General features: G+C 34.5%; 4 protein-coding genes across 4 annotated transcripts; all 4 read left to right on the forward strand.

Moving 5' to 3' along the window:
* Positions 1–3,484: 3,484 nt before the first annotated feature.
* LOC133328569 (alpha-tocopherol transfer protein-like) lies at positions 3,485–4,574 on the forward strand. The gene is made up of 3 exons (XM_061537127.1): positions 3,485–3,783; positions 3,838–4,210; positions 4,274–4,574. Exons 1-3 carry the CDS (start codon positions 3,485–3,487, stop codon positions 4,529–4,531), a joined length of 930 nt encoding a protein of 309 aa, XP_061393111.1. The 3' UTR covers positions 4,532–4,574.
* Positions 4,575–5,394: 820 nt separating this feature from the next.
* Positions 5,395–6,445, forward strand: LOC133328571 (alpha-tocopherol transfer protein-like). The gene is made up of 3 exons (XM_061537128.1): positions 5,395–5,693; positions 5,754–6,126; positions 6,188–6,445. The coding sequence occupies exons 1-3, from the start codon at positions 5,395–5,397 to the stop codon at positions 6,443–6,445; spliced, it is 930 nt and encodes a 309-aa protein (XP_061393112.1).
* A 2,581-nt stretch (positions 6,446–9,026) lies between these two features.
* On the forward strand, positions 9,027–10,594 carry LOC133328597 (alpha-tocopherol transfer protein-like). The gene is made up of 3 exons (XM_061537154.1): positions 9,027–9,325; positions 9,861–10,233; positions 10,331–10,594. The coding sequence occupies exons 1-3, from the start codon at positions 9,027–9,029 to the stop codon at positions 10,586–10,588; spliced, it is 930 nt and encodes a 309-aa protein (XP_061393138.1). The 3' UTR covers positions 10,589–10,594.
* A 3,761-nt stretch (positions 10,595–14,355) lies between these two features.
* Positions 14,356–15,448, forward strand: LOC133328572 (alpha-tocopherol transfer protein-like). Its single transcript, XM_061537129.1, has 3 exons — positions 14,356–14,657; positions 14,728–15,097; positions 15,194–15,448. The coding sequence occupies exons 1-3, from the start codon at positions 14,356–14,358 to the stop codon at positions 15,446–15,448; spliced, it is 927 nt and encodes a 308-aa protein (XP_061393113.1).
* Positions 15,449–15,782: the final 334 nt, after the last annotated feature.

Genomic DNA, 15,782 nt, shown 5'->3' on the forward strand with positions numbered 1-15,782 from the left:
CCCTCAGACTTATGGCTAATGGGGGTGTATACACTTTGACATGGTGAAAATGAGCCTCATCGAAATATTGGTTCTAGACCCCATGTTTCTTTGGACCAAATTAGTTTCAGAAAATTTAGATTTCATTCAAACTCTGCCCATCTTATTATTTCTGCTAAACTTAGTTCAAGTTGGAAGATGGGGAATATCGGTCCACTCCATTTGGTACCTTCCATAGAGGAGTTAGGCCTAAATGCGGGTTATAGTTCATTATCGAACTTTACGTTCTAGTTTTTTTTATCTCGATATCCTTCGCAGGTGAAATGAAATGTGTATACACTTTCACACGGTGAAAATGTGCCTCATCGAAATATTGGTTCTAGACGCCATGTTTCTTTGGACCAAATCCGTTTCAGAAAAATTTGATTTCATCCCATCGTATTATGTCTTCCAAACTTAATTCAAGCCCGAATTTGGGGAATATCGGTCCATGCCTTCTGGTACCTCCCACACAGGGGCTACGGCTAAGCCTTAATACGGGCTATAGTTCATTATCAAACCGTATGTTCTATTTTTTTATCTCGATATCGTTCGCAGGTGAAATGATTACAACAGAGTGTTAGAACCAAATATAAACCAGTAAGGAAAGTAGTAAAGTCGGACTGGGCCGACTATATGATACCCTTCACCACTTTGGGTATATTTTATATATGTATCCTAACAGACGACGCGTTTTGTTATAAATCTATATCTGAACCGATTTCAGGGAAACTTGCCAGAGACTAATTTATATAACATCAGTATGTTGTGTCAATCGGCCAAGCTATGGATCTTTTCACGAAGCTTAGCAACATCATTCTAGACTTAATTCAGTACCCTATACCAAAATTCGTGCAAATTGAAAGATATATAGGGTCTTTGGTGCACCAATTACCTTAAATCGGATGAAAATACATATAGGAGCTATATCTAAATCTGAACCGATTTTCACGAAACTTGGCAGACATCATTCTCGATCTTATTAATAACTCTGTGCCAAATTTCGTTCACATCAAACGATTTCCAAGGACTTTAGTGGACTATTTACCTAAAATCGGGCGAAGATATATATGGGAGCTATATCTAAATCTGAACCGATTTTCGAGAAACTTTGCACACATCATTCGTGACATTATTCATTACGCTGTGCTAAATTTCGTGCAAATCGAGAGATATATAAGAACTTTGCTGCACCATTTACCTTAAATCGGACGAAAATATATATGGGAGTTATATCTAAATCTGAACCGATTTTTCCCAATTTCAATAGGGTTCGTCCTTGAGCCAATCAAATGAGCTGTGCCAAATTTCATCCAATACGGATCATAAATGCGACCTGTACTTTGTTAACAATTTAACATGGACAGACAGACGGACGGACGGACATGCATAAATCGATTTAGAAAGTGATTCTATGCATATTTTCAAAAGGAACCATGGGTCTATCTCGATTATATTTGCACAAACATATGCACAAAGACATAATACCCTGTACCCTGTGGTGAAGGGTAAAAAAATGAGTTTATATGGGGACTACGCCTAAAAGGGGTTGACTATTAATAATTTTTGGTAGGGAGATTTGTTTCCATATACGGCTACAATATACCAAATTTCAGTGATTTCGGTTGAAAAATGCGCTCAAGAACCGAAATTTGGGGGTACCTTTGTATGGGGGCTACCAGAAAAAATTAACTTATATTTATATTTTTTATATTAACTTATATTTTAATTTTTTATATTTATATAAGAACCCAATGTACCAAATTTCAGCGAATTCGGTTGAAAATCGCGCTCAAGAACCCTAAAATACCGAATATTGGGGGGTACCCTTATATGGGGGCTACCGGAAAAAATTGACCCATATTTATAATTTTTAGTATAGAGATTTGCTACTCAATAAGAACTCAATGTACCGAATTTCAGCGAATTCGGTAGAAAAATGCGATCAAACCCCCCCCCCCCCCCAATACCGCAAAATTGGGGGTACCCTTATATGGGGGCTACCCGAAAATATGGACCCATATTTATAATTTTTAGTGGAGAGATTTGCTACTCTTATTTGGAAGCCATCTTCGAACTTGACCTGCCTGCAGACAAAATACAACCCAATGCAAAATTTCAGCACCCTATCTCAATTCCTTCAGAAGATAGCGTGATTACAACAGATAAGAACCAATAAGAACTCAATTTACCAAATTTCAGCGAATTCAGTTGAAAAACGGGCTCAAGAACCTTAAAATACCGAAAATTGGGTGGTACCCTTATATGGGAGCTATACCTAAACGTGGACCGATAAAGCCCATCTTCGAACTTGACCTGCCTGCAGACAAAAGACGACTCTATGCAAAATGTTGGCGATCTATCTCCATTCGTTTAGACGGTAGATTGATTACAACAGAAAGACGGACACACAGACAGACGGACAGACGGACATGGCTATATCGTCATAGAATTTTACGCTGATCAAGAATATATATACTTTATATGGTCGGAAATGATTATTTCGATGTGTTACAAACGGAATGACAAAATTAATATACCCTCCATACTATGGTGGAGGTTATACGTGACCTGCCTGCAGATAAAAGACTCTATGCAAATTTTTTGCGTTCTATCTCAATTCATTTAGACGCTAGAATGATTACAATAGACAGACGGACATGCTTAGATCTTCATAGAATTTTACGCTGACTTTATAGGGTCGGAAATGATTATTTCGATGCGTTACAAACGGAAAAACAAAACTAATATACCCTCCATACTATGGTGGAGGGTATAAAAAAAACCAAACAACTTACATATTCCAATCCTACACTCCGGCGGTAATGTTAATTTCAAATTTGAGGAGTCCAGCTCCATCTTTACCTCCAATTAAAAATTGTACCAAATATAGTACAATATCGTACTTTTCGGTACTTTTGAAAGCGTGTACACGCTTATGTCGACCCTTTATTTAATTCCAAGTTTTTAGCTCTATCCATTCACATGCTCTGGAATTGTAACAAAATTAGTACATTTTAGTACTTTTCGAATACATATAGTTCGAATTTCCAAAAACCCTTTGGTACGTCTATCTAAGTACAAATCGAGTTGCCACCTATCCATTCACAACCTTTACTCACGGTAATAACTTTTAGATAATTATTTTGACAAAATCATTTTATGACCCCCTATCAACCTAACATATTCCGAATTAGATGATGAAATTTCTAAACAACGTTATGTCCCCCCTGTATAGACTAACAACATTTAATGAATTGATTTTACAAAGACAATAAAAACAACAACAACATCTATTACTTATCAATATAAATTTTATTTTATTTTTCATATGAATACAATCAATGATAACAAATCAGATAATTTTTATTTCAAAACAAATATCGGACTAAAATATAGCTTAACTTTTTGTTTGCAGCACAGTTCAGTCTAGTTGCAGAAGTTAGGGATAGAAGAACAAACGACCATGGCCAATATTCGACCACTGAATGAAGAATTGCAAAAAGTTGCCATTGAATTGGGCGAAGTACCATCACGATTGGCAGATGATTTGGCGGCGCTCAAGGAATGGATACACCAACAGCCACATTTGAGGGCGAATACAGATGATCAATTTTTGGTGGCCTTTTTGCGTGGTTGTAAATATTCGCTGGAAAGAGCGAAGTCGAAAATTGATCGTTATTTTACAATGAAGAGTAAATTTCCCGAACTATTTGGTCCCATTGATGTGGATAATCCAAGGGTGAGGGAATTGCTGCGGACAGGGTAGGTTTTTCGGTGAAGTGGAATAAATTTAAAATAAAAATTGAATTTTTTCAGAACATGGTTATACTTACCCACCCCCTTGAATGAAAATGGTCCCCGCATTGGCATTATGCGTAGTGGTCTCTATTCCGTTGACAAATTCTCTGCCGAAGAAGTTATGCATGTTGCCCATGCCCTGCAGGAAATTAGTTTATTAGAAGATGATCATGCCATTTTGCAGGGTGTAATATTTATTGGTGATTTTGAAAAGGCCACTATGGCCCATATGATGCAAATGACACCATCGTTGATGAAAAAAATGACCGTCCATTCTGAAGAGGCGGTGCCACTTAGACCCAAGGCTCAACATTTTATAAATACAATTGCCGGATTTGAACCTATTTTCAATATGGTGAAACCCATGATGTCGGCTAAGCAGCAGAAGAGGGTAGGTTGGAAAATTTTATTTCTAGAAAAGAATTTTAGATTTTTTTATCGAACTTTTTTTCAGTTATATGTCCATGGCAATAAAATGGATTCACTGATCAAAGAAATCCCCCTCAAGTATTTACCCAAAGAATATGGCGGTGAAAATGGTTCGGTTGAGGAGATAATTGCCGAATGGGACAAAAAATTGGATCAATATAGAGATTATTTCAAGCGTAGTGCTGAATGGGGTACCGATGAAAAGTTGCGTCCCGGCAAGGCCATTGATTTTGAAAGCCTTTTTGGCATTGATGGTTCGTTCCGTAAATTGGATGTCGATTGACTTATTAATGAAATTTTTAAGGATATTTTAGAGTGACAAAGGATATTTTTAAGAGTAATCGGATTTATTTATCGAAAATAAAAAAAATTGAAAAGAACAGATATTTTTTTTTAGAAACGTTTACCTAAGAGGAAGTTTGTTTTCTTCGGCTATTTTTCGAAGTATTCATCTTCTTCGGGTATTCTTTGCAAAAGTCGTATTTTTGGCTATTTTATTTAAGGAAGCGTTCTTTTTCGGCTACTCTATCGAAGACTTCTTTCGAAGAAGTCTTTTTTTTGTGGCTATTCGTTGAGGAGATTTTTTTTTTTTTTTTTGGTTATTCAATGCAAAGAAGTCTTCTTCTGCTAATCGATGCTAAGAAGTATTCTTCTGCTAATCGATGCGAAGAAGTCTTCCTCTGCTAATCGATGCGAAGAAGTATTCTTCTGCTAATCGATGCTAAGAAGTCTTTTTCTGGTATTCTATACGAAGAAGTCTTCATCGGCTATTCTCTTATAAGATCTCCCTCAAGATCTCTTATTTTTCGCCTACTCCATTGAAGAAGTCCTCTTATTCGACTTTTCCATTGAAGAGTACTTATTTCTTTTTCCGAAACATTTAATCCCGTTCGAAACCTATTCCAGAGTTACAATTTTTAAATTTTAAAACTACTCTATTCCCCCCTCTTCGACAATTTTTATTGAATTGGTTTTACAACAACAACTACTACTTATCAATAGAGCATTTTGAATATTCATATAAATAATCGACGATAAGAACTCAGATAATATTTCTACCAAAGCAATTATCGACTGGAATATAACTTAGCTTTTGAGCGCAAATCAGTCTAGTTGCTGAACTGACGGATAGAACAACGTACGACCATGGCCAATATTCGACCTTTGAATGAAGATTTGCAAAAAGTCGCCTCTGAATTGGGAGAGTCGCCTTCACGTTTGGCAGATGATTTGGCTGCGTTGAAGGAATGGATACGCCAACAGCCTCATTTGAGAGCCAACACCGATGATCAATTTTTGGTGGCCTTCTTGCGAGGCTGTAAATATTCCTTGGAACGTACAAAAACGAAAATTGATCGTTACTTTACAATGAAGAGTAAATTTCCCGAATTGTTTGGACCCATAAATGTAGATGATCCGAAAGTAAGGGAACTTCTTCACACCGGGTAAAAATTATGAAGATTTGGTTTGTGGACTCATGTTGATAAAATTTTATTTCCCCACAGAACTTGGCTATTTTTACCTACACCCTTGAACGGTAATGGTCCACGTATTGGCTTAATGCGTAATGGTGTTTATCCCGCTGATAAATTCGCCATCGAAGATGTGTTGAAACTAATCCACGCAATGCAGGAAATTAATATGATAGAAGATGACTATGCCATTCTGCAGGGTGCAATATTTATTGGTGATTTTGGAAAGTCAACCATGGCCCATTTAATGCAAATGACACCATCGATAATGAAAAAAATGACGGTGTACTCCGAAGAGGCTGTGCCACTGAGACCAAAGGCTCAACATTTTATTAATACCATTGCAGGTTTCGATGCCATTTTCAATATGGCGAAACCCATGTTTTCGGCGAAGCAACAGAAGAGGGTATGTTTTGAAAATGTCCAAGCTATCAAATTTATATCCAATCAAAATCTCTTCCTTCCAGTTATTTGTGCATGGCAGCAAAATGGACTCGCTTTTCAAGGAGGTGCCTCAGAAATATTTACCCAAGGAGTATGGCGGTGAAAATGGTTCGATTGAGGAGATAATTGCCGAATGGGACAAGAAATTTGATCAATATAGAGATTATTTCAAGCGTAGCGCTGAATGGGGCACCGATGAAAAGTTGCGTCCCGGCAAGGCCATTGATTTTGAGAGTCTTTTCGGTATTGATGGATCCTTCCGTAAATTGGATGTGGATTAATTATTTACATAGGATTTTTGAAGATTTGTTTTTTTTTGTATGTGTGAAAATAAATTAAATAAATTATTTATTTAAAATAACAAAAACTGATTGATGTTCAGTTCTACCGCTAGCAGAAGAAAATAAAACTTTTGTACAGTGCAACAAAAAAAAAAAAAAACAGTTAAGAAAGTAGTAAAGTCGGACGGGGCCGACTATATGATACCCTTCACCACTTTGGGTATATTCAACAGATAGGATCCTAACAGACCTCGCATTTTTGAAGGACCATTAACATGAAATTAAACATGTCATTCTGCAACCTATACTAAATTTTGGTCAGATATAGAGTTGCTTCTTACAATGGAACAAAATTATGTAAATAAATTTAAAGCAAAATATAGAAATCTAAACCGAATCCATCGAAACTTGTCAGATTTTAGGTTACACTAATTTCAGTATATTTTTGCTTTCGGCCACATTTTGAATTCTTCATTTACTTATAAATCCAAATTTCTTGCAAATCGAAGGACATATAGGAACTTTGGTGCACTATTTACCTAAAATCGGACGAAAATATATAGGGGAGCTATATCGAAATCTGAACCGATTTTCACGAAATTTAACACACATCTTTCTAGCCTTAATTTAGTACGCTATGCCAAATTTAGTGCAAATCGAAGGATATATAGGGACTTTGGAGCACGATTTACCTAAAATCGGACGAAAATATATATGGGAGCTATATCTAATTTCACGAAATTTTACACACATCATTCTAGACCTAAATTTCGTGCAAATCGAGATATAAAGGGATTTTGGTGCACCATTTAACTTAAATGGGACGAAAATATATATGGGATCTATATCTAAATCGGAACCGATTTTCACCAAACTTAGCACACATCATTCTAGACCTTATTCAGTAGGCTATACCAAATTTCGTGCAAATCGAAAGATATATAGGGACTTTGGTACACCATTTACCTTAAATCGGGTGAAACTATATATGGGAGCTATATCTAAATATGAACCGATGTTCACGAAACTTAGCATACGTCATTCTAGATTTAATTCAATACGCTATGCCAAAATTCGTGTAAATCAAATGATTTTCAGGGACTTTGGTGCACCATTTACCTAAAATCGGGCGAAACTATATATGGGAGCTATATCTAAATCTGAACCGATTTTCACGAAATTTAGCACACATCATTCTAGACCTAATTCAGTAGGCTGTACCAAATTTCGTGCAAATCCAAAGATATTTAGGGACTTTGGTACCTCATTTACCTTAAATCGGACGGAAATATATATGGGAGATATATCTAAAAATGGACCGATTTTTCCCAATTTCAATAGGGTTCGTCCTTGGGCCAAACAAATGAGCTGTGCCAAATTTCATCCAATTCGGATCATAAATGCGACCTGTACTTTGTTTACAATTTAACATGGACAGACGGACGGACGGACATGCGTAAATCGACTCAGAAAGAAGACCCGTGTTTCGGTATTTTCGGAAGATATGGTGTCCTGATGATATAAATGTGGGGAATATTTTAGTCTAATGCGTTAACCCTCAGTTGACTCTCTGAAGGGGTATTTTCGGTCCCATTTTAGAGAAATGATTGAAAACTCATATGAAACGGGGTTATAGCAGGTCAGAGTATTCTACAAAAATGTTCGCCAGAATCTTTTAATAATAATAACAGAATCTTTTAATAAAAACAAAAATTAACCGAAAAGCCAAAAATCTTAAAAATATTTTTTTTTTTTTAATAATGTGTCCTAAATTGACGTCTATATATTCGGTATAAATATTACATATACCGATTTCTTTTGTTCAGTGACTTATACTAAAATTTGATGGAGAATATTTATGTCCTTTATATCATCCTTCTAAAACGACATCTAGTGGCAAAAATTGCTACAAACTCGGAATAAAATCATTTTTAACCCTTTAACCCTTTATGTCTTATATAGATATATTTTATAAGCATAATTAAATTATATTATAATTATTATTATAAATTATCTATCTATTAAAGAATAATTGTGTCATCGTATCCCTAGAACCCCCTAGCATACAATGTGTTTAGAATTTTGTCATACATACATCCATATATTTTATTGTATTGAACCTAAGGTAACCACCAATTAATGTTTTCCCATTTCTTTCAATATTTTATCATCATTCAATATTATTATCAACAATGTCTGAGAATCGAAACAAAAAGTTACAAATCATGTCCGAATAAAACAGTAACACCATGCCTAACTAAATTAATCGCACAATTTGATAATATATTCAAACATTTTCAATGCAAACACCTGGAGATAGTGGCCAGAAAGAGAGGGAGAACATTTTTTCTCATAATCAAAAACCAAAAAAAAATGTTTAACTTTTTTATTTGGAAATTCTAAGTGCAAATTTTCAAATACCTTGACAATGTCCAAGATCTTATCGTAATTTTATATTTTCATTGATAACTAGGCGTTTATTTTTATTGATATTATTAGTTCTCCCTCAACGAACCACTCTACTGGCAATTGGGAATAATTCAAAAATTTAGTTTATAATCAATAGTGTGACTAGTTAAACATGGCCAACGTAAGACCGCTTAGTGAAGAATTACAAAAAAATGCCGAGGCATTGGGAGAGGTACCAGCACGTCTGGCCGATGATTTGGCCGCATTGAAGGAATGGATACGCCAGCAGCCACATTTGAGAGCGAATACAGATGATCAATTTTTGGTAGCCTTCCTGCGCGGTTGTAAATATTCATTGGAAAGGGCCAAGGCAAAAATCGATAAATTTTTCACATTGAAATCAAAATTCCCGGAAATATTCTCCGCCACCGATGTCAATGATCCGAAATTTAGAGATATTTTCCGTTTGGGGTAAGTTAGAAGTAACAAATTTTTATAGAAATTTAAGTGTTGAAGGTCTAATCGCCATGACACTGACTATATTGCAATTGTCTTCGATATGACTTGAATATTTAGTGAAAATATTGCAATTTCCGATTAAAAATGTCACCAAAAATATCAGACCTAATATTATCAGAACACTCAGAGTCCACTTAATAATAAATTCAATACTGATATGTTAACGATAATCTTATCTTGCTCAACTCTCTGAGAACAGCGAAGCCGGAACATCAAATTGTATAACACGTGAATATCATATAGAAAACAATGAGAAGAAACTCTCTCTGAAGACCTATGTTCTCTACACAGACCAAATGGCCTATATGAAGGTCAATGGTCTCTATACAGACCAAATGGTCTATAGAAAGACCTATGTCTATATATAATTTGTCTATATAAAGACATATGCTCTCTATACAGACCAATTGGTCTATATAAAGACATATGGTCTCTATACAGACCAATTGATCTATAAAAACCTCTATTTCCCTATTTTTTTCTCCAGCATGTGGTTATATCTGCCAACACCCTTAAACGAAAATGGTCCTCGACTTGCTATTATGCGCAGCGGTCTTTATTCCACCGATAAATACACTGCCGAAGAAGTGATGCAAGTTGCCAGCGCCTTACAGGAAATACTCATCCTTGAAGATGATTATGCCAATGTAAATGGTGTTATATTTATTGGTGATTTCGAAAAGGCCACCATGGCACATTTTATGCAATTCACACCATCGCTAATGAAGAAAATGACCGTGTTCTCAGAGGAAGCTGTACCCCTGCGGCCAAAGGCATCACATTTCATTAAGACACCCGCAGGATTTGAACCCGTTTTCAATATGATCAAACCCATGATGTCCGAGAAGCAACAGAAGAGAGTAAGTTAATAAGAGAGAGTAACTCTCTTTTTTATAATTTTATTTTGTGAACAAAATTCATTATCTTTATGAACATTTTTCCTAATTTGTTTTCCAGTTATTTGTCCATGGCAATAAAATGGATGCCTTGATCAAGGAAATCCCTCTGAAATATTTACCCAAAGAATATGGCGGTGAAAATGGCTCCTTCGATGAAATTATTGCCGAATGGGATAAAAAACTTGATGCCTATAGTGATTACTTTAAAAAGAATGCTGAATATGGTACCGATGAAAAATTGCGCCCGGGCAAAGCCATTGATTTTGACAGCATGTTTGGCATGGAGGGTTCATTCCGTAAATTAAATGTTGATTAATTTATATATTTTTTTTTCTTAATTTAATTGTAATCGTTTTTAAGAATTTGGAATTTGTTATTGCTTTATAATAAACAAATATTTTTTATATAATATAATTTTTTTATATAATAAAAAAACATCAATTTGTAATTTAATTTATTAGTTTATTGTAGTCGCTCTAAATATTGAGAGAACTGGTTCTGTGTCGAGTTCATTATATTTCCTAATTTTGGTAGATCATTGACCGCTGTGCGGGTTTAAAATGAAAATGACTAATCAGTTTTCTTGATTGTCATTGTATTACTTAATAAAAATAATTATACTTATGTCTAGGTTATTGTCCCACCTCTGAACTACAGTAATGGATGTTACGTTAATATAATAGCTATTTGAAATGTTGAATAAATATTCGTTGAACATCAGGAATAGCAAAATGCACAAAATAATAAAAATATGCAGATCTTTTATCAAAAAAAAAAAAAATAAATAAATCACTTTGAAGATATCTATCTATAGAAAGCCATTTCGATATCTTTCGTCTATTGGATATTTTCTGTCATTAAACATCTCTTTGGATATCTTCTGTCATTCGAATATCCCTTGGAGATCTTCTATTCATTGATCCCTTTGTAGAGATTTCCATCGAATACATAAATGTATAGAGGAACCATTAAAGATGTTTTGGAAAACCCTTGCAAAGTCCATAAAGATACCACATTGTCGAATGATACTTGTCAAAATTATCCAACCTAAGTATCTCTAATTTGACATTTTTATACCCTTCCCCACACTGTGGTACAGGGTATTATGTCTTTGTGCATATGTTGGAGAACAACCTATTATTTATTTATATTTTATTTATTAATTAATTATTAATTTTATATTAATTCCTAATTTTTAATATTTGCCCCTATTCATAATTTCCCCAATATTAATTTCTAATTTGGCATCCCTAATTTTATTTCTAAATTGTCACGACTGACATCCCTATTTTCTTGTAATTCTAATTTTTGCCTATTCCCTTTCTTCAACTAATTCAAGGTCAGAATTTGTCTCAACAGCAGTCGGTCGTTGATCTTTGTTTACATTCTGACAAAACGCATAAACAAACATTCCTAACAACGCAAGCAGAGTCATTATGTACAAAGGAAGATGTTACCTTGATGGCAACTGCTGTTGATCACTTATATTAGTATCGTTGTGCTTCTCTGCCTTGCTGCGTAAACTAATTCTGATAGTCAATTTTGTGATCTTTCTGCCGCGCTGCATATTGCAAAAGAAGCCAAATAACATTTCATTAAATATTAAATTAATTTATAGTTTTATAATAATATTAAATAATTGAATTGCCCAATCGGGAGCAAATTATTTTCTAATTATATTTAATTATAATTGTGTTATTAAAAAAATTGCCCCGAAGCAATTTGTAATTTTAAAATATAAATTTTGTGTTTTTTTGCGCTGGCTCGAGGAGGCAATAAATATTCCTACAGCATGTGTTTATAACAGGCAAAAAGAAACGAGAATATTCATTGAATCTCTTTCTGAGCCGCTTTATGCTTTTACGTCTGTCCGTCCGTCCATGTTCAATTGTAAAGAAAGTACAGGTCGCGTTTATGATCCGAATTTGGATGAAATTGAAATAGGAGAAAATCGAAAGGACTTTGGTGCCCCAAAAGTCACTATATATCTTTCGATTTCCACGAAATTTGACATAACGTACTGAATTGAGCCTAGAATGATGTCTGCAAAGTTTCGTGAAAATTGGTCCAGGTTTAGATATACCTCCCATATATAGTTTCGTCCGATTTAATGTAAAAGGTGCACCAAAGTCCCTATATATCTTTCGATTTTCACGAAATTTGGCATAATGAGTCTGGAATGATGTGTTCTGAGTTTAGTGAAAATCGGTTCAGATCTAGATATATATATATATATATATTCGTCCGATTTAATATAACACTGTGCATCACTAAAATCTTGAACCAATCGAGACCCCCCAAAATCTTGAAGCTTGTGATGGTGGAAGAAAATCCCTAGCTGGGTTTTGCATTATTAGCTAAGGTTTTCTTTTAAATTAATTTTTAAAATATTCGACTCGAGGTGGATTTTAACACAATTTTCGAATAATACGTACTTATTATTGAGTCTATATCTCGTGAACTATTCGAAATATTGCTTTTCTCTCTTAAGCAATATTCTTCCTCTTAATTAGATCTAAAAATTTTTTCTTGAGATAAAATCAATAAAACATCACCATAATACTGAAAATAGCACAACTGCAAAAAAATTAAAATTTCGACATACTTTTGCCATGTTTTTTCACACTTATTTCAGAAACTGCTGCCAAACAATATATGACAAGAAAATAGTCAATAGCAAATCAAACAACTCTTCTTAAAACCCCGATTTCATTGGTTGACTACTTCACATAGTTATAGCCTCACAAATTCATCAAAATGAGCCAAAGAAATTCACTCCCAATTGTATGTTTATAGAAATAAAAATTGCTATGCTTTTTCAATAAATAGGTACAAAATTAAAGTAAAAATTAAAATGTTTGGGCCCTTTGGTTTTTTTTCGAAGACATGTCGCTGCCATGTGCCATGTGATATGTGCCAAGTTTCGTGAAAATCGGTTGAGATTTAGATATAGCTCCCTTATATATTATCGATTGATTTTAAGAAATTGACGCACCAAGGAACCAATATATGGCAGATGGGACGTACTGAAATCAGTATAACCAAACCTGTGACAAGTTTCGTTGAAATCGGTTCATATTTGGATATAGCTTCCATATATATTCTCGTCCATATATATTCTCGTTTTTGTCAGATTGACATCAAATTTTGCACAACGTACAAAATTGAGCATAGAATAACATAGTTGCGTTTTCTAGAAGTACAGACATAGCACAACGGATGTCCTATTGATATTTATTTGAAGTCGATTTACATACTTTTGTCCCATTGTAAGAAACGAATGACATGTTTATGGATTGATCGAAGTCGATTCACATTTAGATAAATATCGCATATTTTAGTTCATCCAATTTCATGTTAATAGTCCTGTTTAATATACCCATAGTGGTGAATAGTATCACATAGTCGGCCCCGCCCGACTTTACTACTTTCCTTACTGGATTAAATATATACCTCCCATACATATCTCCGTCCGATTTTATGTATATGGTGCACCAAACTCCCAAAGTTCATTCGATTGATTCGAAATTTTGTATATCGTATTAAATTGAATCTAATCGTGTATTAACTTTTGTAGAAATCGGTTCAGATTTAGATATATGTAGTTACCACATCTATTTTCGTCCGTCTTCATTGGACACCAAATAATCAAATAATTTACATAGTTTTATCCCATTGTTCACAAACGACTATAAATCTGCCCGAATGAAATGAAATTTAGCATAGGTTGCAGAATGACATATGTATGGATTGATTTACGTCGGTCCTACCAAAAAATGGTGAAGGGTATCATATAGTCAGCCCCGTCTACATTTACTATACTCCTTACTGGTTTATATTTCAAAAAAATCAGATTTATAATTTAGGTCATCACGTGTATTTGTGGACTAATTTAATTTAAATAGTTTAACAATAATTTATATACATACCTACATACATAAATACACACAAATAATTATATTGTTAATTAATTAGTATTATTTTTTTAATGATCGATAATCAATGAACTTTAAAACAAAAACTCAAAGTAAAACATTGCACATATTCAGGTTTCAGTTACAAATCGTACTTTCAACACTAAACATGGCCCATATAAAACCACTCAATTCAATATTACAAAAAATTGCCAACGAAGAACTTTTTGAAGTGCCCACAAGAATATCAGAAGATTTGGAGGCCCTGAAATTATGGATTGGCCAGCAACCCCATCTAAAATCTCGAACCGATGATCAATTTCTAATACAATTTCTACGTGGTTGTAAATATAGCCTGGAACGGGCTAAAGAGAAAATCGATCGTTATTATACACTAAAGACGAAATTTCCACACATCATGGGTATTTATGATGTTGACAATGAACGGTTTCGTCAAATCACTCGATTGGGGTAAGGATAAATCAATTTTAATACGAAAATTTCTATTGGAATTTTATTTGGCTCTTATTTCCTCGTGTAGCTGTATTGCCCCCCTACCCATACCTCTAAATGACACTGGTTGCCGCCTTGTAATGAATCATTTCAATTATAATCCCGAAGAATGCACCGCAGAAGAAATGGCACATGTTGGTATTGCCATTTATGAATTATTTACCATAGATGATCCATATGCTGGCATCTGTGGTATTGTCACCATAATTGATATGTCCAAAGTGACAATGGCCCATGTGCTGCAAGCAAATCCAATTTTTCTAAAAACCATGGTTACATTTTTTGAAAAATCTCTACCCTTGCGTATAAAAGCCATTTATTTTGTTAATATCCCCAAGATAGCTTCGAGTTTTTTCAAATTACTGTTACCATTGTTTTCGGAAAAGTTACGACAAAGGGTGAGATATTTCGTTTTTTATACCCTTCACCACACTGTGGTACAGGGTATTATTTACTAATGGGAAATATTTTTATATTTTATTATGTTCTTATAGATTTTTTTATATCCAACCTTGGAGGAGTTGAAAAAATACATACCTCTCAAATACCTACCAGAATATTATGGTGGTGAAAATGGTTCGATGGAGGATCATATTCGTGCCCTTGAATCTAAATTTGATGAGTATCGGCAGTTTTTCAAAGAGAATGCTAACTATGGTACAGATGAATCTTTGCGTCAGGGTGGCTCTGCTAATATTGATGAATTATTTGGAGTTGGTGGAGCATTTCGAAAGCTAGAAGTAGATTAAAATCCATAGAAAATTAAATCTTTACATATATAATACATTTAGAATCCTTTACATGCCCAACACGTAAAAACATCGATAAGTTATACAGGGTGAGATAAAAAAACTACAACAAAGTCAAACGCCATAATTGTTACGTGCTGAGAGCGATAGTGCTGAGTCCTGTTGGAATGTACGAGCGGAGAGCGACCATCGCTATGGCCGGCGCTTGAGTTCTGGTGGCCAACCGAAGGTGCACATTTTCAGCTGATCTCTTTGGCAAGTAAACACGATCATTTTGTTTGCTTACAAGCTGCTGGACAACGAATGTTTTCTCGTCGGAGAAAACCAAATTCGA

Source organism: Musca vetustissima, unplaced genomic scaffold, assembly GCF_032173495.1.
Source record: "Musca vetustissima isolate MV318-11 ecotype Yass unplaced genomic scaffold, APGP_CSIRO_Mvet_v1 utg2116, whole genome shotgun sequence".
Lineage (NCBI taxonomy): Eukaryota > Metazoa > Arthropoda > Insecta > Diptera > Muscidae > Musca > Musca vetustissima.